The 22,699-nt window shown below is 41.8% G+C and overlaps 2 protein-coding genes across 2 annotated transcripts in view; both read left to right on the forward strand.

The window, feature by feature from the left end:
• Nucleotides 1–151: 151 nt before the first annotated feature.
• Nucleotides 152–11,756, forward strand: LOC144720278 (intestinal mucin-like protein). The gene is made up of 14 exons (XM_078596901.1): nt 152–332; nt 948–1,201; nt 1,929–2,112; nt 3,558–3,789; nt 4,572–4,753; nt 5,442–5,511; nt 5,755–5,855; nt 6,295–6,326; nt 6,617–6,794; nt 7,769–7,812; nt 8,015–8,143; nt 8,447–8,489; nt 8,746–8,863; nt 10,418–11,756. Exons 1-14 carry the CDS (start codon nt 218–220, stop codon nt 10,569–10,571), a joined length of 1,836 nt encoding a protein of 611 aa, XP_078453027.1. The 5' UTR covers nt 152–217; the 3' UTR covers nt 10,572–11,756.
• A 1,559-nt stretch (nt 11,757–13,315) lies between these two features.
• LOC144720276 (mucin-2-like) overlaps nt 13,316–22,699 on the forward strand; it is a 29,292-nt gene continuing 19,908 nt past the window's right edge. The window contains exons 1-16 of the mRNA XM_078596897.1: nt 13,316–13,451; nt 14,440–14,496; nt 15,475–15,703; nt 16,002–16,116; nt 16,232–16,316; nt 16,488–16,573; nt 17,847–18,048; nt 18,355–18,477; nt 19,104–19,221; nt 19,404–19,542; nt 20,293–20,388; nt 20,768–20,840; nt 20,940–21,077; nt 21,206–21,370; nt 21,783–21,874; nt 22,291–22,414. Coding sequence (XP_078453023.1) covers nt 13,409–13,451; nt 14,440–14,496; nt 15,475–15,703; nt 16,002–16,116; nt 16,232–16,316; nt 16,488–16,573; nt 17,847–18,048; nt 18,355–18,477; nt 19,104–19,221; nt 19,404–19,542; nt 20,293–20,388; nt 20,768–20,840; nt 20,940–21,077; nt 21,206–21,370; nt 21,783–21,874; nt 22,291–22,414 — 1,885 coding nt within the window. The 5' untranslated portion in view covers nt 13,316–13,408. The remainder of the gene's footprint in view (nt 13,452–14,439; nt 14,497–15,474; nt 15,704–16,001; nt 16,117–16,231; nt 16,317–16,487; nt 16,574–17,846; nt 18,049–18,354; nt 18,478–19,103; nt 19,222–19,403; nt 19,543–20,292; nt 20,389–20,767; nt 20,841–20,939; nt 21,078–21,205; nt 21,371–21,782; nt 21,875–22,290; nt 22,415–22,699) is intronic.

The raw sequence follows: 22,699 nt of genomic DNA on the forward strand, positions 1-22,699 counted from the left end.
ATCTTGGGTTCACTTGTCTTGAACATATGTTGATGAATTTTGACATTCTCTAACATTACCTGCTGCACAAAATATGTTTCTGAAAAAGTTGTGAAGAAATTACGTAAAATCCAGTGTTTTTTTGGCCCATTCTGACACTTATCAACTATTGCAGGTTGGTGAAAAATGGCAAATTGACAGCTGCACCACAGCAACGTGCCGTAGTGGGAACCAAGTCATGACGGAACCGGTCGTCTGCCTTAACCCACCTATGCCCAAGTGCAGGAATCCCACCACAATGCCAGTGAAAGTGTACGATAACAACGGCTGCTGCTACACCTGGAAATGCAACTGTGAGCATTGGCGTCCAGCTGTACACCTCCACTTCTCAGATAACACAGTACAATGATGTATGTCTCACTCACAAGTTACTGCAGTATAGATGAAAATTGTATAAGGTTGAATCGGTGAACATCTACAGAATTTGAGAGTTGCGCCGTGTGCAAATTGGTCACTCGACGAAAATAAAATACAAACTTGCTTTGAGCACGGAAAACGAGAAGTAAGTGAATTCACGCGAGATTAAGAATCCATCACTGCGTGTGAAAAACGTCACCTTCCAAACATACCATGCTTATTGTGAACGGTTTGTTGGTCAGGACGTATATATTCCAGAAGGATATGCGACATTTTACTGGAATGGTAATAATTAAAATAGCCTCCACATACTACAAACAGCTCAGGATGTTACTTAGCTGAACAATAACTGGTACATGCAAATGAAACAAGAATTACGGGGACAAAAACCCCCACAGATGGAGCAACCCACACACAAGGCAGCTCAACCACTGTGATCATACACACATTGTCGATTGTGTTGTGATGTGTAATTGTCGAGAGTTTATGCAAGTTTTAAATCATGGATGAAATCATGCATCACAACGCTGCTTGTATGTGTCCAAACATAGGTCAGTGCCAAGGATGGGGAGACCCCCACTACCGTACCTTTGATGGTCAGAAATACATTTTCCTGGAGGACTGCACTTACACCTTGGTGGAGGAGAAGATCAATAAGTATGCCTTTTCAGTGCTGGTCGACAATTACTACTTCTACAAAGATACTCCGGCGTCCTTTGTAAGAGGCATCACCGTCAACTACAATGGGAATTCTGCAAACATCAGCCTCCCAGCTGCCAAGGGCAGGCAGACTGTTATTAACAAGGTAAATATACCACATACACGTCGAAAGAGGTGTCCAGATCCCCTGCCAAAACTATTGGAAATGAATGTACCCTTGATAGACATTTCAATCGTAATATATTTCAGCTGTTTTAATTTATGAGGGTAGATATTTGCAAAGGAAATGGCTCACCATTGGCTTTCAGAGTAATTTTAATGAGAAAATATTCCAATTTACAATTGGTGGAGGAGTCTTGCACTGATTATCGCGCTGTGCTATGAACCTGACCATCCAAGTTTTATTCCTGATCACGGCTAACATCAGTGCCAAGTGATATCAGAACCGGTTCTGCCCTTCCCCCCACCATCTCCCCATCACCTTCACCGAACGTACTGACATCACAGCATGGCGAAGTATAGCCAAAATCTACAATGACTAACATGGTGTGCAGAGGCCTTCATCCATTCATGGATTGAGAATGGCTGTCATTTTTTGTCATATAATGTACAGCCCTTTGTCTATCCACTGCCAGTTGAAAGACTCCTCATACCATGTCGGTTGTGGGGGTAGTTTGACCATAGCACATTTCGCTGGTCAGTGCGGGTTGGTGAATGGGAGATCCAGGAGTGTATCAGATATCACTCGCCACTGATGTTAGCCTGTGCTGGGAATCGAACCCTGGTCATTGGATATATAGCACAACTTTGTATTTTAAATGAGTATCTTCACAGTTGTCACAGCTGATAAAACTGCCCTGTGGTATTTGCAGGTGATCTTCAATGGGCAGGTAGTTGCCTTTCCATTTGCGGGCAAGGGTTTTGTCATCACGAATCACGAGACACAAATATTGGTGGAGATCCCTGCCATCGGCGCCTCGGTCTCCTTCACGGGCATGATGTTCACAGTGGATCTACCCTATAGCCTCTTTGGCAACAACACCCAAGGACAGTGTGGTATGTATATTTGTATTTGCACGATTTTGAATGTCCAAACCTTATTTTATTACTTTTGACATGCATGCATGCATGTCTGAATATATGACAGACAGAACTTGGACAGATTCGCTGCTGTGTCTCGTCATCTGATGTATTTCACTCAAGTTATTCATCTTAGCAATCTCTTCACAGGTAGAAAGGATGCTGCTTTGCCCCTGAGAACACACAGTACTGAGAACACCTGATGGGTATCATATTTACAAGTGACACATTATTATCTATTGCTGTGCCATTTTTGTAATTTAATCCACTGAGGGTGTAGACCTTTAAATATTAATGTTGAATTCGTAAACTTTTATTTTAACTAAAGTATGCACCGTCCTATTCATTTGTGGACATCGTGATACACTGACAAGGGGTTTGTTTCACCCTGCGGATAAAGAAAATAAACTTATCATTGTGGGCCATCTTCCTATGGGCCGGCTGCAGATATGCTTGAACGCTAAAGTGGTTTTGAATTTCTGAACTTCGTCAGCAGGGTGTGACTTGCTATAAAACCCTGCCAAGTTGCCGAGGTTTTATGCCAGACCCCTCTTCAAACGTGGGGCCCTTTCAGCACAGGATAGCAAAATGACACAAAATTATACAAAGTGTATTATATGTTTATTATTGTGGGTCATAAACACAAACAAGGTGTGTTTCTGGCGAGGCTCTGCAAGGAGCTGTTGTAACATGCACAATTAAAATCATATTGAAGTGTTACATGTTGAAACAGCTTCTCATCCATACTCTTCTCATCCAATTATTATTAGGAAAATAAACAGGGCCTCCACAGTACAAGGAATGTGTCACTAACATTATTATGGCCTCATGTGACCATTGGTTATCCACATTTGAATGATTAAATTCGTAACATGTCTGTAAGATGTTCAACTGCCCCCTGCACCTGAAATAAGGAGTCAACATCTATTGAGGTTGATGACCGCCTGCACTAGCTGTACGTACGTTGAACTTCTTTCGCACCGTATGTAGCCAACCGTGCTAATCGGAGGTGCGGGGGGACAGAAACTAAACACAAAAAGCAGTTCTAAATAATTAGTTTTCAATCGAGATTTAAAAGTGCATAGCTCTAGTGGCTTCCTAATATCGGAAGGAAGAGCGTTCCAGACGGCCGCGGAAGTGCGTCTGAAAGCACGCTGTGCGGCGACCCGTCTTTGTTCGATGGCCAGTCAAGAGCCACTGCTGTCAGGATGACCGGAGTTCGCGCGATGGTTTATGCTCCTTGACGAGCTCAGCAAGGTATTGTGGTTCATTTGTGGCAAGCACTTTGTGTGCGACGAGGGCGACCTCGTAACGTATTCGTTCGGCGATCACTGCACGGACACGGTCGCACCTCGCTGCGTATGGTAACACCGGACGCAACAAGTGGCAGCGGTAAGCCCCTGGTCTCGTGTCTCTCGCAGGCACCTGCAACAATGCCCGCGGGGACGACTGCATGCGTCGGAGCGGCGTGGTTGAGGACGCCTCGTGCTGCGCCGTCACGGCTGCCGACTGGATGGTGCCTGACGCCAGCAAGCCGCACTGCAGAGCCAAGGCACCCACCGGCCAGAAGCCCTGTCCGTCCACCACGCCCACCACGCGTCCGTACTGCACCGCTGAAACCGCCACCATCTGTGACATCATCACCAGCAACAGGTGGGGGGATTTGTTGTGATGTATTGCTACTTTAATAAAATCCAAAATAGTCATTATTACTAATGTTTAACTCTTTAATTTTTCTTCTTGGTTCTTTCGGTAAAGTCACGTAGAAGGGAAGTAATAAAATAATAAAAATAAAACATAATAAAATCAAATAATTCTCACGACGTTTCGGCTACAACGGCTGCTTGCGTTGTAGCCGAAACGTCGTGAGAATTATTTTATTTTATTATGTTTTATTTTTATTATTTTATTACTTCCCTTCTACGTGACTTTACCGAAAGAACCAAGAAGATGAATCCCTGCAGTCACGAAAGCTTTAAATCGAAACTCTTTAATTGTTCGATGTTTCTGTTGTTGTTGCTTTTACGCTATTGTTCCTGTTCCTGCAAGCTTGCCGTTTTAGTTTACATAGACGTGTACAACACAGAAAACATTCGCTCTCAACTGATATACCCCCAAAAGTGCTGTTTGTTGCTGGCGCCTTGGTGTTTTGGGCATGCACTCAGCAACCGAGGTTTCGAGGCACAGTTGCACCTGCCACTGGCCCCTCCACACACGCCCCATCCCGACACCCCGATGTTTACCACCTGATTTCAACACACGTCCAGTACATTATTCTCACTGCGGAATTTACTCTTGTGAAGAATGCTTTTCTCACAATAAAGGTTTTTTGGGGGGGGGGTTAGATCGCGTGAAGTATAAATCACGAATAATATTGTTCGCGAAAGCCTCCTGCGTGTTAATGTTTTTCTCGCTCTCCGCCGCGTTCTTTGCAGGGCGTTTGCTGGGTGCGCCGAAGCGACGGACTTGAGCGAGTTCTTCGACTCGTGCGTCTTCGACACGTGCACCGTTCCAACGGCCCTCGAGGTCGGTTGCGCCAGCCTGCAGGTGGCCGCGGAGCAGTGCGCGGCGCTCGGCTTCTACGTCGACTGGAGAAGCCTCACGCGCGGGATGTGCCGTACGTCGTTTCTCTGAGCTCCGCCAAGTGGCACTGACGATGTTTCGGTTCCCTTTGCTCTAACAATGAATAATAATAATAATAATCATTTAGCTGAGGCTGGTGGTAATTATCGGCAAAACACCGTACTCGAATTGTACATGTTGTGGGTTTACTCTCCAACAAACCGGTATGCTGAACTCGTAAAGAATTGGCATGTCCTGTTTACGTGACAACCCTAACCAATTGGCTGTGTCTGTTGGTGGCGGGTTTAACGACACATATATATTTATGCGATCTAACAACAAAAAAACCTATTATGGATAATAATTTAGTACATCCATTCTCATCGTGCAAGGCTTTCACAACATCGTTGTGTTTCACAGGTGCAGGCTGCGGGGGTTTCACAGTAGAGAGCGATGTTGCCACGTGTAATCCCGATTAAATAATTTGCAAGTATTTTTTTCTTTCTAATTTGGACCACGACAATGGCATACAATGGCTTACTCTTTCTGGAATGAATTCACGTAATCCTTAGCGTCCACTGTGAAGTATATGGCATGTATATTACGGTTAACACACTTGCAGTATTAACCAGGGCGGCCTGCCAAATTATAGCCGCAAACCTCTGCAACTAGATTGTAATGCAGATGACTTGTTTTTAAATACCTTTAACCATTTTAATATTGTGTTATTTTATTTTATTTAGAATACAACTGCTCATCTGGACTCGAGTACCAACCCATGCGGCCTAAAGAACAGCTCAGCTGTGATTACAGGTATATATATATTTTTATATCGATGCTGCATAATACATTACATTGTATCCATTGAAGCACCTGCTAAGGTTATTATTAATTGTCCCAAATCATAACCAAACTGTAATACCGATACAAGGCTTAATGATGTGTAATACACATTTATGTAATAAGCTCATAGCACATGTATTGATATGAAATATAAATCAATATGCTTGATCTTTTAACATGTTTTAATACCATTGTACTTTACACATTGTTCAGTGGCGCGACAATCCAGACTTCAATTGTAGAAGAGGGCTGCTTCTGCCCCAAGGGAATGAAAATGTTCAACTCACAAGCACAAACCTGCGTGGTGGAGTGTGGTAAGTGGGCATTTGTCCGTACAGGTGCCACACCTAGGGACAGACTGTCCTTAGCAGTGCAACGTAACGTTCCCTGCCAGAACCTTATGTACAAGAAGTTCTGATGGTATCCGTGAAACGCAATGAATACCACGTCATCAGTGACGCATGTGTGTACAAACACCTCGATTTATTACATCCGTCAGTTGGTCAACCACCGTGGAGAAAGAGCGATGAGATTAGTTCATCGACAGGAGTGAGATAACATTACAGTCGCAGCATAAGACTGAAGGAAGCTGACCGTAGGGAGGCCTTCATCCAGCAGTAGATTGACAACGGTTGATAATTCATAATAAACATTTTTGGGTTAGATCGCATTATTTATAAATGTGTTTGTGTGTAAATATATGGCACGGTATTTATAATTCACGTGTTTGTTTTTTTGTCTTCTCTCTCATAGGTTGCATGGGACCGCAAGGAACACCTGTGATGGTATTTGATAACAATAATAATAATGCATGTAGAAATAACATCATGATGACGCTAAATACCAATACAATTCACATTAAAGCTTGCCTATCTTTAAAGTATGCAAATTGTTACACGAAAAATGCCATTGAGTTAAATGCGACTACATACATCCAAGCATTTTGAAAGTTTTTGCAGACACATCATTCAAAATTGAAGGACAACTCAAGTTGTTTCAGAGCTTGTGAAACGCCCATTACGAATTGCGAATACCGAGCCTTAAATGACGAAATGCTTATGTTCACGATTTTCAGTTCGGAGACAGCTGGCAGAGTGACTGCAAGGAGTGCGTCTGTGACAAGGCGAGCGCCAGCGTTCAGTGTGCACCTATCAAATGCCCCAAAAATCCCGAGCACAGCTGCAAGCCCTGGGAAACACAGGAGCTCGTGACGATTGACAAACACCCCTCATGCTGCCCCATCTACGCGTGCGGTAAGCAGATTTCGTGTGCAGAAAAGACTCGCTATTCTACAGATTGAATTGTCCGCGTTATCCCTGAGCACGTGAGTCGCTTTGACCCCGTCGTGGTGGCTTCCGCCTCATCTCCACGATTACTGGAGACGAGACTTCGCCGGCAACAGTTCTGCCTCAGTAGCAGGAGCAATGTGCTGCCTATCTACCACATCCTGCATGGGTCAAGTGGCTGCGTGGACTTTGGACCCTCCCCGCTATCTCTTTGGCATGGCCCAGGGTGTGTGGGTTGAGGGTTGAGAGCTTTTTTTAACTTCGCTCAAGTTACTTCTTTCATAGGTTATACTTAAATATGGTTTAAGGTTTGAAAACTTTGATGTCAATGCATATTTCGCACTCTTTCGCAATGTTTTTTCAACGCAAACCCAAGCTAGCAATGTGAACTGGGTGAGCGATGTTATTATGGGCGTGAGCCTCTTGCTTCGGCGTTGGCCCTGTGTCGTCACGGCTGCTTGACGTGGCTGAGAAGCGCGATGACCGCAAGGAAGCACGTCTGCCATGGGAATGTGCGCTCTTGGGCCCAGCCTGCTTCAGGAACTGAGCCAGCAGAGTTCCTAGGAGCTGCGGAGCTTGTGGAAGGGATGCGTCGGAGATAGCAAAGCTATCCAAATACGAACACCGACATGTGCTCTAAAGAAAACCAGCACGGACAGCTGAATTGCCTAAACAAGGGCAGGTGTGGTTGTTCGGGTGTGGAGTATTTCTATTGCAGGGTATCAGAATATGGTAGGGGGGTGGGAAAAATATAGTCCTGGCCCATGTCTGGATAGATGAGGCAAACTTGTGTGATGGTGTTTCTAATTTTATTTAAATGAACGCTCAGTACATCTAAAATACAAAACACTGTAAAATAGGGATAATTTTTTTCAACGTTTAAATAAATAATAGTTAGCAAAGTTTTATCAGCGCTAACATTTGTTTAACTCTCTTTTCAGTGCCACGCAGAGACATATGCTTGTATAAAGAGGAAATGTATCAGGTATGTGTGACAAGCATTTGAGTATACGCATATGCACTCGTTAAACAACATCTGAGGACATGTTTGTGATACATCTATGAGACAATTTCATCTTGCATTCGTCCATGTTTACACCTGGAACCAGTTTACATATGACAAACTGTGACTTTGTGTCAATACAGTCTTTTGTAAAAGCCACATTGATTTTTCCCCTTATATGCAGATTGGACAAACGTGGAACAAACCTGGAAACAACTGCACGCAATTTATCTGTACCAGCATCAATGAGCTCGCAGTGATGGAAGAAAAAACGATTGTCTGCAAAGAGTTTGACATCACCAATTGTATCAAGGTAGGTGCCAGACTGCCTTGAGTGATCACAGCTTTTAGCCACGTCACATCATTTGTTTACCAGACGTTAGTTCGCTTATGTCAACATCTCTTTTGTTCTGCTCTGAATATAGAATGCTAATGCATTCCGGTTCCCCCACCCCACCCCCCTTCTGAGAATTTTCTAAAATATTTGAAACGTTTTCTTTGTAATCATAATTTAGTCGATATTGGTGAGCTAAAAACGTAATTTTTAAAGGAGTTGTTTTTAGTATGTAGGTTGAAATATATGAATTGTTAATTGAAGTACTGATTGTGCTTGCAGGGCACAGTGACAACCGATGAATATGGATGCTGTAAGACCTGCTGTAAGTGCCATCATTTGCACTGTATTACTGCCACAGTGAAACATATTCATAACACCATATGCCACAATATTGCACGTGCGTGTAACTAGCAATTTTGTGGATTGCCAAATTCCTCAGTTTCATCAAACACGATAACATTTCCCACAAACATTTTCCATATCAATTGTTCAAATCAGCCAATCACCACTGAACATAATTTGTTAAGACTTCACAAATTAATACCGGAATTGCTTACATTTTTTTTGTTTCCTAACAGCTATTCCAAAGTTAGCATGCCGTATCTTTGAGCTGGAGGCAACTGTGAGCCGTCCCAGGTGTGAGCCGAAGAACATCACCCTCTCCACCTGCGAGGGCACGTGCGCATCACGGACATAGTGAGTACTGGACTTCATTGGTTCTGGTTTTCAATTAACCCAGGGAGCAGGAGTCGGCAACCTCTCAAAGAAGAAGAGACATTTTTTTTGTCTTTGAGTAAAATATTTCGAGAGCCGCATCAAGCGCAGAGCTACTAGTGCACATACAAACACATGGCAGGTATAATACAGGTTTTTTTGGGGGGGTTAGATCGTGTAAATATATAAATGTGTCGTTAAACCTGCCACCACCCGACACAGCCAATTAGTAAGGTTTGTCACGTCAACAGAACGTGCCAATTCTTTACGAGTACAGCACACTGGTGTGTTGGAGAGTGAAGCCACAACATTTACAATCTGAGTACGATGTTTCGCCAATATTTACAACTAGCCACTAGGGGGCAGCCGAAGATCCGCATGCGGCTCCGGAGCCGGAAGTTGTCGACCCGTGCCCCGTCTAACGTAAGATGCGCAGACTTACATAGGGCCCAAGTATACCTACATATTAACCTCGAAAACATACACTCTTATTGGACCCATAGACATATACATGGCCCATGGAAACATTTAATCTATAGACTTATATAGTGTGTATAAAGGTGACTGATAGAGAAACCATAGATTAGCATTAGACCTATAGATTTGCATTGACCCATTATTATCGTGTCACTGGGAACAATCAACGCCCTCTTTATTCTGCCAAGTGAATGGCGAAATGAAAGAACCTAGAATTTTGTAAATAATAGGACCATCAATAGGTGGCTGGTTGGCTAAAAATTCAGAACAATAAATTTGCACCTCTGAGATCCTGTGCTGGAATTCAAGCAGCCGTCCGTGATTAAAAAGGGATCTTAAAGTGTCGTCAGTTGATGTTCTTAGCCTTGTCACCAAAAAAACCCCCATCGTATTCAATTTGGTATTGCTATTCATTTGACATATTCCAGCTATTTGAGAATTAAAATTGTCAGATTGACCACAATCTGAATTTGTTTTACTGTTATCTTCCAATTTGTGTATTAGATTTATATCTAATTATGCTGCATAATAAAATTCCAAGTTATAAAAGTTACTGTGTCTTCTTTAAGACAGGGATTTCCAAACTACATTTCTTGTGAGTTGCCATGGTTTTCCCTCTTCAATGTTTAACAATACAATTCTCTGTTCAAATACAAATTAAATCAGCAAATGTGATTTCAACAAAATATAGAGCGCAAATACATATTGTCTACTGTTTACTTGGTTTGTTACGCTATTACAGTGACATTCTAGATTTGAACTTTTAGTGACTGCAAGGATCCATAATCTTTGGTTCTTTCAGTAAAGTCACGTAGGTGAAAAAATAAGAATCATTGTTTTTTGCTGTGGTTGTCCCACCTGATGACGGAAACTTGTGTTGCTTCCGAAACGTCGTGATTTAATTTGATCATTTCTATTTTTTATTTCTTATTTGTATTTTGTCACCTACGTGACTTTACCGAAAGAACCGAAGAGTATACAGTGACATTGTTGACATTTCTCCATACGGTAGAGACTGGATCTGGATATTTTGTATTAAAAACCTATCCCTTTCTACAGCTTCGACATGAACACCATGAACATGGCATCCACGTGTGACTGCTGCAAGCCCGAAGCGACGGAGGAACGCACGGCTGTGCTGGATTGCAAAGGCGTTAAAACACCCATTCAGTACACGTATATTAAATCGTGTGAGTGCAAGCTCTGCAAATAGCCATGCAGGAAATAGATTTGTACAGAACATGACAATGAAGACCGTACTCTATTCAGAAGATAAAATGAAATATTAATACGTGTTATCAAATGTAGTATCTTTACTATGCATAATACTTCAATAAGCAGTTCTATATTAATTCACTATATATTCATTTGCTCTATATTGTATGTCAACACACAAGCCTATCTCACTATACTATCTGACTATACTTAACCCCAATGCTGTTGATCAAATATGAAACGTGCCTTTTTAATTACGGTTTATGATACAATACTGTACAATCTCAATACTACAATTAGAATTTATATTGTGTCTCAATAAACTACATCACAAGATATTGTGATGTTTCCATGATTTAAAAAAAAATTTACAATAAAACTTGACAGTACAACTTCAGAGTATCATGGAAATGTGAGGCCAATAACCAAATAGGGTTACCACATTTTCCACAGACTGAGCCCAGACATTTCTCGGTCCACCTAGGTCTATACACACTATGCTACTGTATAGTGTAATAAAGTTCCACACAATGCCACGAGATCTTGGTAGAAATGAAATCCTGCCGCCCATAGATTCTAATTCTCTGACTATCTGGGTCAAACGTGGACCAGGTGGCAATGCCACTCCCAAGTGAGGTCAACATTTATGCGTACCCCATGTACATTCATCAAAATTGACTGATTTGATCTAATACAGTTTCACAAACTCCAGGTCATGCTCCTTTCATTTGAAGGATGCCACTTTTTATTTGGGCGTGATACTGTAGAAATAAGGGAATTACTCATCACTACAGATGCGGGTAAATAAACCGAGTCGCTGGCACTACTGTAGCTCGTAGATCCGATTTTCATATGATTACAGATCTTTGCACGTACTCATAAGTGGTCCTTTCCAGTTCCTACTTGGGGATATTTTTTGTTTTGTTTCAATGAAGAGTTAGCATTAGCTTTAGGGGTTGTAGTTTCAGGTTAGGGACAGATTTGCCAAAGACAGCTTTTCATGTGTTGAGTCTGCAGGAAGAGGAGTCAGAAGTGTATCTTTTTTTGAATGTTTTACTTGGCAATGACGGTACATTTTACGTAAACAATTGTGAGCATAAACAACATCGTGAAAATGTAACACAAAGACAAATGTTGGTGTTCGTGCCTGCAATTCTATAAATAAACCTTATTAAGTTGCATACTTGCATTGTAATTTGTGTTTCCTTTGATTAGAAAATGCGACGCATAAATGTTGGTGTTCTTTCTGTTTTTAGACATGCATTCCAATTAATATGAAAAAAAAACTAATTGGGGAATTATCTTTATGTGAAAAGGCAAATGTTACCTTTTTTTATTTATTGGTCAAGGACCTATATTTGTGTTTTGAATACTCTGCCATGAAAGATTATTCAGAAGCAATCGTAATGCTGAAAGTATGTGATGTAAAGTGCAAGATATGAAACATGCTGTACAGTATTTGGCAAAATGCTATTACATGTAGTGCATACATTGCATTTGCATTTTACTATGCTTGAGAATTGACAACACAATTCAATTTAAATATGACTCAATACATCATACTTAAAAACATCACAGAGCAGAATAACCCCATATTTTTGAGAATGGCTGTGCAAGATATTGTCACAGAACTTTTCAATAACCAATAAAGTAACCATGTTATCTTCTACACAATGAGAAATATGCTTTCCCACACACTTTGGTATTAGCCTGGTGTTATATGCCAGTCAAACCAATAGTTATTACGAAAGTGTTCATTTTGTCTAATTATTACAAGGGGATTATTTGTGAAGTCATTCGTGACTAGACATATACGATTCGTTTAATTTAGCTTCCCAGATTCAATCCCAGGATTTCATTGGCACCAGCTCAGCATTCTGATATCTGCACAACTAGAGCCATGTTCTCAGATGGGTCACCCACTCGTGTTGTAGGCGTGGGTCTGCCAGTTGGCCAGGAGATGGCAGTGTTGAGTGTAATCCTTCCTGTGCGTGGTGGGTTTTCGCTACGTACTCCCGATTTTCTCCCATATACCAAATACCCTAGATGGTATTTGTATCCCAGTGCTGAGGAAACTATTGGTATTGAAATGTGATATTATGATTATTAACGCACAATGGACCAAATTATCAGGAATGGGTGCCATCATGAGTCCTAGAAAAATGCAGTCTAAACTTTGTTTTTAATTCATGTACTGTACCGGGTAACGTTCAATTAAGTGTTTAAGGAATGCAGTTAGAATGTAGAGGACTTGAAATTAATTTCAGCTGTGCGCAGTCAGCAATACAATAAACAGCAGACATTATGCTGGCAGGAAATAAAAATCACACGCAGAATTAAAATGGGTATACAGATGCATCTCATTAAGATCGATTCTTGTCCCATGAAACATGGGAGAATTCGCCGATTGGAATCGATGTTTTTCACTGTATGCGACTTATATATGCAAGTGACATGTTACACTCAGGCTAAGGTAATGGTGAAAGCCGTACAAACGACACTGGATCTAAAAATTAGTCGACGTGCAACGTCGGGCCAACGTTTGAATGTGGTGGGAACTGTTGGAGCAATGACCCAATATCTGTTCACTGGATATCGATTTCCTTCCACGAATCAATATAAACGAGACTAATTTGCATAACGATAAAGCATGCGCAAAACATGTATGCTCATGGACAATTCTATTGTTAGTTTTGATAAGGCACCAGATAAGGTATAATGTAATTTTACTCTCATGCACTTATCTAATTGGCAATTAGCAATCTGCACGCAAGCCTTTATTATAAATAGGGATGGCATTTGCTTGGCCTCCTATCCCCGACCTCAATAGTGGATATGATGAAGAATTGGGCAGGGCTGTGTGCCCTGGTTTGTGCAGGTGGGTAAAAGTGTCGTGGTTTAGCTAAGTATTGGTGCATGAAGCTGGTCTTCTTCGCCTGACAAACGTAAAAAAAAATAGAATTGTTAACCTGATATGATTTTTAATGTTTATCTACGATCAGACACTAACTACTCCAATGTGTTTCCCGCAAAAGCTTATATTTAATGACGTACCCATGGGAAACCGCCCACTTTTTATATCCTGTTTGTCCTAAAAGTTATCTCCTAATGTACCAGAATTTCCACTTTGTTGGGAAGTACCCTAGAGGCTTTTGAGACGAGAGATAAAGGGCTTTATATTACCGTGTACAAGTTGTAATTACTAGTGGCTACCACTATTTATATATGCAACGGATGTCTTTTTCTCCTTTTTTTAAAAAGACATTCAAGTAGTTTGACTGCCTTTCATGCATGGCTGAATATCGAACCTGACAACTAAGTTTGCTTGGTGGCAACTCATGGCAGAGGTGTGGACTCGAGTCATGTGACTTGGACTCGAGTCAGACTCGAGTCATGAATTTGATGACTTGCGACTCGACTTGGACTTGCATAACAATGACTTTGTCCCACCTCTGACTCATGGCCTATCACACTTGCGTGTAAAATTAAAAAAAATGTAACTGTTATTTAGATTATTAATTTGGGTTTAAGGAAAAATCAAAGTCGCGTCAATCGAAGGTGGTGTTAATCTGCTAATTGGATCAACCTCACGCGGATAATCGATTAATCTGTACTATCGAATACTTGCAACACCACGTTAGCACGCAACCCTGACACGTTAACTTGAGCGTATGTGGGTAGCTGGTGCCGTTTTCTTGGTAATGCTGATGCATGGTCCCTGCACTTGCCCACCCACCTGATCAACCCCACGTTAACATTACCATGTATTGTACACGTCTAAAGTGGCCTGAAAATTGGCTGTTACATTTTTTTGTACAAATAGTTGCGTGAAATGTGGTCCTTTCTTTTTTATCCACGTGACACAGCGACGCTGATGGTGATCACGGCAGACCCTCCAGACCACGAGACTGTGCTTCCAAATGGTAAGTTAGCACGTGAAACACAATGCCACAAGGTTAGATTGCATGAACTGGCAAAGTTTCAAGGCCAAAAGGACGTGGCTTGCCCCATCCATTTATTTGGTGTCCTCTACATGCACCTACTCCTACATGCTATGTAAATTAATTGCTTTATTAAAGTCTAACTGATCCCACTGCAGGTTATTCTGGTCTGAAGTGCCTACCATTTTTAAAGTAGTTGCTGTCTGTTCTTTGTAAAGCGTTTTTCTATCGCTCAAACCCACCCTGAGTGCTATCTCCACAAACCCCAATTTTCGGCACATTTACTGCCCAAAAAATACGGCTTTTTTGAGCATATGCTAACTCCCTACTTTAAGAGTACAAGACTTCACCTATCCACTACAGTAGCGTGATCTTGCATTGAGGCCCTACTCTTTGGTATGTTTATTAAGCACCCCTTTTCCCAGCTGGAATCTTCGTCAAACCTGCATCACGCCACCTACCATTCCGTTTGACATGAAAATTGGTGCAATTTGAGTTTAACACTTAGCCATGGAAATGCATTTAATCGCCCAATGGAAATGCGTGCTCGTTTTTGATGAAGGTGGCAAACTTTATTTTGTCTTAAATGGGGTGTATCGACCATGCCTGTTAATTATAATACTGACGTTTTAAAAATGCATATTGGTTCCCTTTGTGCCGACCCATTTGTCATGTTTCAATTTGTAGTTCCTTTGCAAAGAGACATGCATTTAACAAGTCCGTTACCTTAAACATTAATTTGTGTAACACCAGATGTACGTGGTGACTTCAGGATACCAAGTGATCGGTACAGAAAATGAATAATTGATTCGCAGGATTGACTCTTGTGTGCAGGGAAGTCTTAACCAATGACGGTTTTGCCCAATTCTGTTATTTTCGCTACAAAGAAGCGGAGGGAAAACTACGGCTAAATTGAGATCCGATTTCCTGTACTATACCACGCATGTTTTGGTTCTTCAGAGGGTGTGTGCAGCACGTGGGGAGATGGCTTTGTGAAGACCTTTGATGGATCCTTCTTTCAACTGAAGTCCAACTGCTCTTATACGTTTGCCCGGGATTGCCGGTCGCCATTCCAGGAGTTGAATGTTGTGGTGACGCGCGTCAATGGGGCCTACCTTAGCATTTTGATCCAAACCGAATCTGATGTGGTGAAGATATCTGATGGAATCTTATCGCTTGGACAACAAAGGTGAGGGAGGGGAAGTTGAAACCTTGAAATGATATTGGAATTGAACTTGACGGGCTCATAGGCTGCCAATGATGTATGTGGTTTGGTGTAATTGTCCTGCATAAAACATCGTGCAGTCTTTTACTCTTAACTAATATACAGCAACTGCATTGTTTTAACTCTTCTACCAGTGTCCAATGCATTTCATGATAATACTATGTACTCCTGTTGGAATAATTCACCCATGCTCTTTTGTGTACTTTAACTTTTAAACGCCTTTTTTCCATGTCCTGGAAATCACTATTTAATATTTTACCAGCGTGGTGGTGCCTTACATCAACACTCGGCTACACATCACTCGGTTTGGGATGGGACTCAAGATCACCCTACGCAATCCTGGTATAAAGATTATCTGGGCCCAAGACGTCTTGTTGGTATGTGGTGGTTTTGTGATGGTTCTGAACCACCTTTTCAACTGGCGCCCCTGGCATTCATTTTCACGATCTTTTGCTCAATTTCTGTTGTGAACTGACCGACCATGTGCCTTAGGTGGTGGTTGGCAGAGGTGCTCGTGATGGCATGTGTGGACTTTGCGGAAACTTTGATGGTCAAAAAGAGCTGAGTGCTAATTATGGTAATATTCAAATATCCAATTTCATATCTACTGCACATAATGGCCCTTTCATGTTTGAACACTGAACTTGCACCTGAAAGTATCTGTCGGCTGTGGTTAATCCACTGCATGGGGGCAGCATGGCTAATGTATATTCAAGGTTTAGTGTAAATGCAATGCTTCTGTGTGCAGAGAATATTGACTTGGAGGCATACGAGTACCCGCAGAGACTGAACCAGGAGTGTGAGGTGAAGAGTACAGCGTGTTCCAAACCTTGGGTGAGTTGCCCAGTGTACCCCCCCTCCCCAAAGTCGGACGGATATTCAATGTAGGGGCATAACTTTGAGGGTTGCCTTGTTGAAACCTGACTGTGGAGTATCCACTTTATACTGGTAGGAACGAAGTGGACCAGCCTACAATAGATTAATTCGTCCGTCCGTCCATCCGATGTCCGATTATGTGTCGCAACATCGCCCCCTACTGAAAACACTTGGCATGACCCTACAAAAACCTTTAGACTCTGAGGCTTTCCTGGCTAAACAAGTGTAACATTCCCTCGGCTTTTAATTAACTTTGAAATTAAATAAAAAAACTCGCAGCGCCCTACAGCTAGGCCTAAGGCCTAGAACTAGGCCTCAAAGTCTCCCTTCGTATCGTACCCCCGTGTGTGTGAAAGGGAGTTAATGTTTAACAATGTTACATTCCCTGATGTTTTAGAATAGAAACATTTACATTTAAAGCTTTAACATTAATAATTAAAACATTTAAATTATACATTAATAATTAAAACATTTCAATTAAAAATTAACTCACAGCGCCCTAAAGCCTATAGCTAGGCCTCAAACTCTCCCTTCGTATCGTCCGATTAGGTGTAGCAACATCGCCCCCTACTGCAAACACTTGGAAGGACCCTCCAAAAACCTTTAGACTCAGTGGGGCTTTCCTGGCTAAACAAGTGCAATAATACATTATGTTTCTATTCTTTGGTTATTCGTTCCTACCCGCCCACCCCGCAGGGTCCTGTTTTTCCCATCAGGCTCCAGAATGTTACATACATTCCTAAGATTTACAAAACCTGCGACTTATTCTTTCCAACCCTACAACCGTAGACTTTGCATCAACGTGGAGAATGAAACCGCTAAAAACAAGTGGTGTACTTATTTTACAAACCAGAAACTGACGCATATCGTGATTACATGCTTTGGTTTCTGGGAGGAGCAGTTGCCGCGTCTGCCTCCTACCTGTTGGTACTCAACAGGTAGTTGGTACTACCAACAGTTGTGCGTTTTCAACGCTTGGTGGCATGTACAGAAGATTGACCCAAGCTGCTTGGCAAGGAAAAGTGGCCTTAAACCATAAGATGCACATAAACAAATAACACTGTTTTATTTGCATGCATTTGGTTTCCAAAGAATATAACACTATTTTTAGCAATATAGTAAGCAAACCAAACCGAAATGCACTTATAATGCATGTAATAACGAATTTTTGTAAGTCTAACCATTGGGCTACACCTATGTATAAATTTGTTTTGTCTGGACTTTACCACAGATGTGGAGCACCTGCAGTTTGGCAATACAGCGCATGGGTCCATGTGACGTGCCTGCATCTGGCTTCGTGGCTATGTGTATGCACGAGCAATGTCATTGCGAAAACCAAACCATGTGTGGCTGCCCCTCGCTCACTGCCTTCTCACTCGAGTGCATCATCGGAGGTGCCACTTTGGCCTCCTGGCGCACGTCGAACCTCTGTGGTACGTAAACGTTCCTGGGGGGGGGGGGGTGGGGGAAGTCTATAGTGCCTTCAGATAAATAACCAGTGAGAAATGCAAATTATGTATTATCATTCACCCCCCGTTACGTCATGGGGATATTTAACCTCTCATGATGCATATAACATGTCCTAGTTGTATTCAAGTCTCAACTTTGGCCTATTCAAAGGTAATGCTGCAAGTGCGAACCTTGACATGAATCCTGTAAAACCTGTATAGCATTCTGGTTTTGACATGCCATCTGCTGCTTATGACTAATGCACACTGCCTTGTCTTTTGTGCCCAAAGCTCCCCAGGATTGTCCTGGTGACCTTGTATACGAGGAGTGTGGCTCCACCTGCCCACAGACCTGTGCCAACCCCTTCCAGCCCATGTGCCAGGGTTGTGTACCTGGCTGTTTTTGTCCACCTGGTGAGCCATGAGCCTGCAATATTAAAATTATGATTCGATATTTTTTTTACAGTGAACCGCATGTGGTTGGGTTATGGTAGACATTGGCATCTTTCTCCATTTGCTATACTGTTTCAAATGCTTGCTGGTAGCAAAACTTTTCTAATATTCGTTTTATGTTAAAGAGCTGATAAAACGGACATCTCCTTTCTGTATGGTGTTATACTTTAATTGCTGTTTAACTTTATTTATAAGGATGTATCCATGAATAGTGGTTTGTTTTTGGTTGCATACAAATGGCTTAACTTTTAGTTTTTCCAAATGTCAACACTTTTCTGTTCAACCATGTAAAATCAAAAGTCTGATCTTTAACCACACCCTTTTATTAAATTCCCTTGCCACCTGGTTTGCAACAAGACGGTGAGCTCCCTTCCCTGGTCGGATATGGATCCTTTAACTTGCCGTCTTTGCCTTCTCTCCATCTTGTGTACCATGCCATCTGCTTTTCTCGTATTTTTTAGCTCCTCAACTGCAACCTAAAATCTACCCCCGTCTCCATGGACTGCTTATTCTTTTAGCTTGATTCACTGTTTGGTGTCCTAATGGTGACATGTTACAAACGATTTAAACATCGCCTTATTTTGCAGGCTCTGTGCTAAACGTGAGCAATGGGACTACCTGCGTGTTGCTGAGCGAGTGCAACTGCACTCTGAATGGAAACGCGTACAGCCCTGGTGCCATTTCTCAACAGGGTTGTCGAAGCTGGTGCGTTTTAAACTTCCTTTTGTGGGACACCACCTAACTAGTTTTTTTAAACCAAGTACTTGCCTTGCTAAGCAGGGAACACGTTTGACATCTAGATTGGTCTGGCGTTTTATAAACCAATGATGTGGAATACGAATTTGTTTAATCAAATTGTTGCCACAACTCATGGCATCCTATTGCAGTGTGTGCAAGGCTGGCCAATGGAGCTGTAATGCCCTGCAGTGTGCCGATGGTTGCTCCCTGGAGGGTGGCTCCAACTTCATCACGTTTGACCACAAGTCTTTCATCTTCAATGGAAACTGCTATTACTACCTTTCCATGGTACTGTTGTTTGTTGTACGAATTCTTGCTGTCGAGCATTTGCACAAGGGTTGGCAAGAACAATCCTTTTCTAAAATAACAATTCCACGTGCTCATTCAAAATAAACGCCTTCAGTTTTCACCAGCCTAAATTGACTTCCTAGGCAGTTGCTGTGGAAAAGTTGTTGCTTAGCTAATCTGAAATTGTAAGGTTTCCACCAAGTAAAACATTACTTCCATTGTTTTAGCATTTGTTCATCAGGTGCTAGATATTTTATGCGGCTGCAGTATCTACTGAAATAATACATTTGTGCAAGTTTAGTGTTGGAGAAAAAAAAATATATCCAACATTAAGTTGTGGAAAATAATTAACTTCCTCCAGTAACGCGCATGCCAAGTCCTCCATCTTGCACATGGGAACTTTTTAATTCGTCAAATGGTCTGTGTGCACCTTTTGCTTATAAATGGTACAGCTAAGACTTCTCACAACGGTTCTTTCACCTAAATCTTCCTTCGTATGCTCGCACGCCTCCCTCACCTTGGTGATCAAGGATATTGTTATAACAAGCCGACCTAATTCAACTCGTGAAATTTGCAGCAGCTTCCTAAATCCTTTGTAATATGAGCTTTGAATTGTGTTCTTGCCATCGGCCAAAATATGCTGCTAATTCTTAATGACATGCCTGTCCATGGTGGCCATTTTGCAGTGATGCAAACACTTGCACATACATGATTTGTGCAGTTTCTAATGGTCTTAATTTGCCTTGCCAGAGCGCTGATTGGGTCATTGAAGTTCTACTCCGACCATGTTCATCATTTCCAGTAGAAAGAGCTTGCTTGAAGAGTGTAACTCTGAAGTCTCAATCGGTATGTACAACATGCTACACCGTTAAAAAGTATTCGTGTTGCCTAAAATAACAGGACGTTAAAGGCATGCAGTGTGCTAATTCTAGGTGCCAATAGCTTGCAGTGGCCACCTGCTGGTCTTGTTAAGGGACTTCAACAAAGGCTTGCTAATGGCACCTACTATTTAAAATCAAATTTGAACTGTTTATGGTTTCAATCTTCTCATGGTTCTCCATAATGGCGAATTCAAACAATCGATAGCTTTTTTTTTTTAAATGGTCGTCTACGTGCTTTCACGTTTTGGTTGCATGCCCTTAATACGGCATGGACTATCAACCAGACGGCAACTGCATTTTCACCTCCTATGACTATGAAACTAATGTTGTTTTTTCATTACCAGATATCTTATGAATTCAAAAGCAATGGTGACATCCTGTCCTCTAAAATGATTGTCCCGCTACCTCACGAGTCCGGTAAATGAAAAGGCTATACCAGTGAACTATGGTTCTTTGCATCTTTTTGGCTCTTTGGAAATTTGTAATGTTGTGCTAATGTTTATTCCAATGTTGCAGGCAAAATCACCATTTATAAGACTTCTTCAATGTTCCTACAAGTGTTCACGTCATTTGGCCTGAAAATGCAGGTGCAGATCTCTCCCAGCATGCAAGTGTATATCACACTGCCTGAAGCATTTAGGGGCCAGACAAAAGGTAATCTTGTGCATGTCTTTCACAAATGTAAGAATGCTTCTTGAAACAATATTAACATAAATTACACCTGGATAAAACTTACCATGTTTTAATTATCTGACCTACCATCTGCACCAAATGTGTAACAGGGCTGTGTGGAAACTTCAATGGAGTTGCTACGGATGACTTCATGTCCAGCCAGGGGCTGGTGGAAGGCACAGCTGTTGTGTTTGCCAATTCCTGGAAGGCAAGCTCTGATTGTGAGGACATTGATACAATGGTTCAAGATCCATGCCTACTCAACATGGCCATAGGTAGTTCACGCTTTTCAATTCCTTCCTGTTTTTGTAAGCATGTGTGAAAGAAATGCATTTGCACGTCTAGCGTTCCATAAAAGGAGGACCACGTTGTTGAAGATTTAATGTGCATAACCTTGGTATAATAAAGATGCCTTGGAATTGGGCGTTTTCTGGCTTTTAATGAACTGGCCAAGCTTGGATACAAACCCAGGGCAAAAAGTAATTTGCATGATGCACCATTTTTTACCCTGATGTCAATCGGTTTCTCAAATGGTTAATTGCAGTTCCAGAATCTGCCTTAATTTTTCTAAACCTTTATGCATATATATATATACACAAATTGTTTCGGTGTTTGCTTTGTGTACCACCTATAATAACCATCCTTAATTGTAAGAAAATCAAGTCTTTGCACGTTCTATTTCACCAGCGGAAAGCGCCGAGCGCGACTGCTCCTTTTTACGAGCACCTGGAATCTTTGCAGAGTGCCATGACCTGCTAGACCCCTACAGATACTACAAGGTAATACTTTTTAAATGAGCTTCATTAAAAAAATATTGCATGCGCTTATTAATTGCAACTAATACATGCCTTTGCTTAATGGTGGCAATCCAGAGGTTTCTGGCAAGCTTAATCTTCATATTCAGGTCTTAAAATACATGTGTTCCTGGCTCTAAAAATCCATGCCATGGCAATTTGTGATGGGTGCATTTTTCATATCCTCTTGTCCACCGAATTATAAATGAGTACGACACTTCGCTTCATTGTCGAAGACTGTATTCTCGCCTTGCATGTCTGGCCATTGGAGAAATTGGACTGAAAATTACTGCCTGAGAAAGGGGCTCTACTGCTCCTGGAGGCCCCATTCCCTCTGTAATAGTATGGGCAAGTACAGTAACTGCATGATTGCAGCTTTACGTCCTTTACCGTGTGGTCAGAGGTGCATATCAGATGCGTGCAGCTGCCCAGCAGGCCACGATTGTGTGACTGAGACTCAGTTTGCCTACGCCCGTGCCTGTGCATCCAAAGGCCGTGTGCTGCGTGGATGGAGGGAAGCCACTGGTAATGCTGTACTCAAAACTACCATTTGGGGGGTCAAAGAATATCGCTTCCAATTAAAAAAGTCTGGAATGTTGGGGGTAGATGAAGGGTTCTACAATAGACCAGCTCTCAATCGCATGGGCAATTGCCCACCATTTTCTATTTCATTTGAAATGAATATCATTCTGTTTAGTGTGCAACCTCCAGTCCATTTGAAAGTGCTTAAATTGACTTTTTTATGGTGACTCACAGAACACACTAATTATCAGGCCTTAATATTGCCATGAGTGCACTTTGGTAAGACCC

The sequence above is a fragment of the Lampetra planeri genome, chromosome 8 (assembly GCF_965212315.1).
Source record: "Lampetra planeri chromosome 8, kcLamPlan1.2.h2, whole genome shotgun sequence".
NCBI lineage: Eukaryota > Metazoa > Chordata > Hyperoartia > Petromyzontiformes > Petromyzontidae > Lampetra > Lampetra planeri.

Bases quoted from the DNA above. Each gene is read 5' to 3' on its own strand.
- LOC144720278 (XM_078596901.1), top strand. From the start codon at position 218: ATGACGGAACCGGTCGTCTGCCTTAACCCACCTATGCCCAAGTGCAGG. The intron at 5,512-5,754 runs GTATATATATAT...CACATTGTTCAG, and splicing joins CAGCTCAGCTGTGATTACAG to TGGCGCGACAATCCAGACTT. The intron at 6,795-7,768 runs GTAAGCAGATTT...CTCTCTTTTCAG, and splicing joins CTGCCCCATCTACGCGTGCG to TGCCACGCAGAGACATATGC.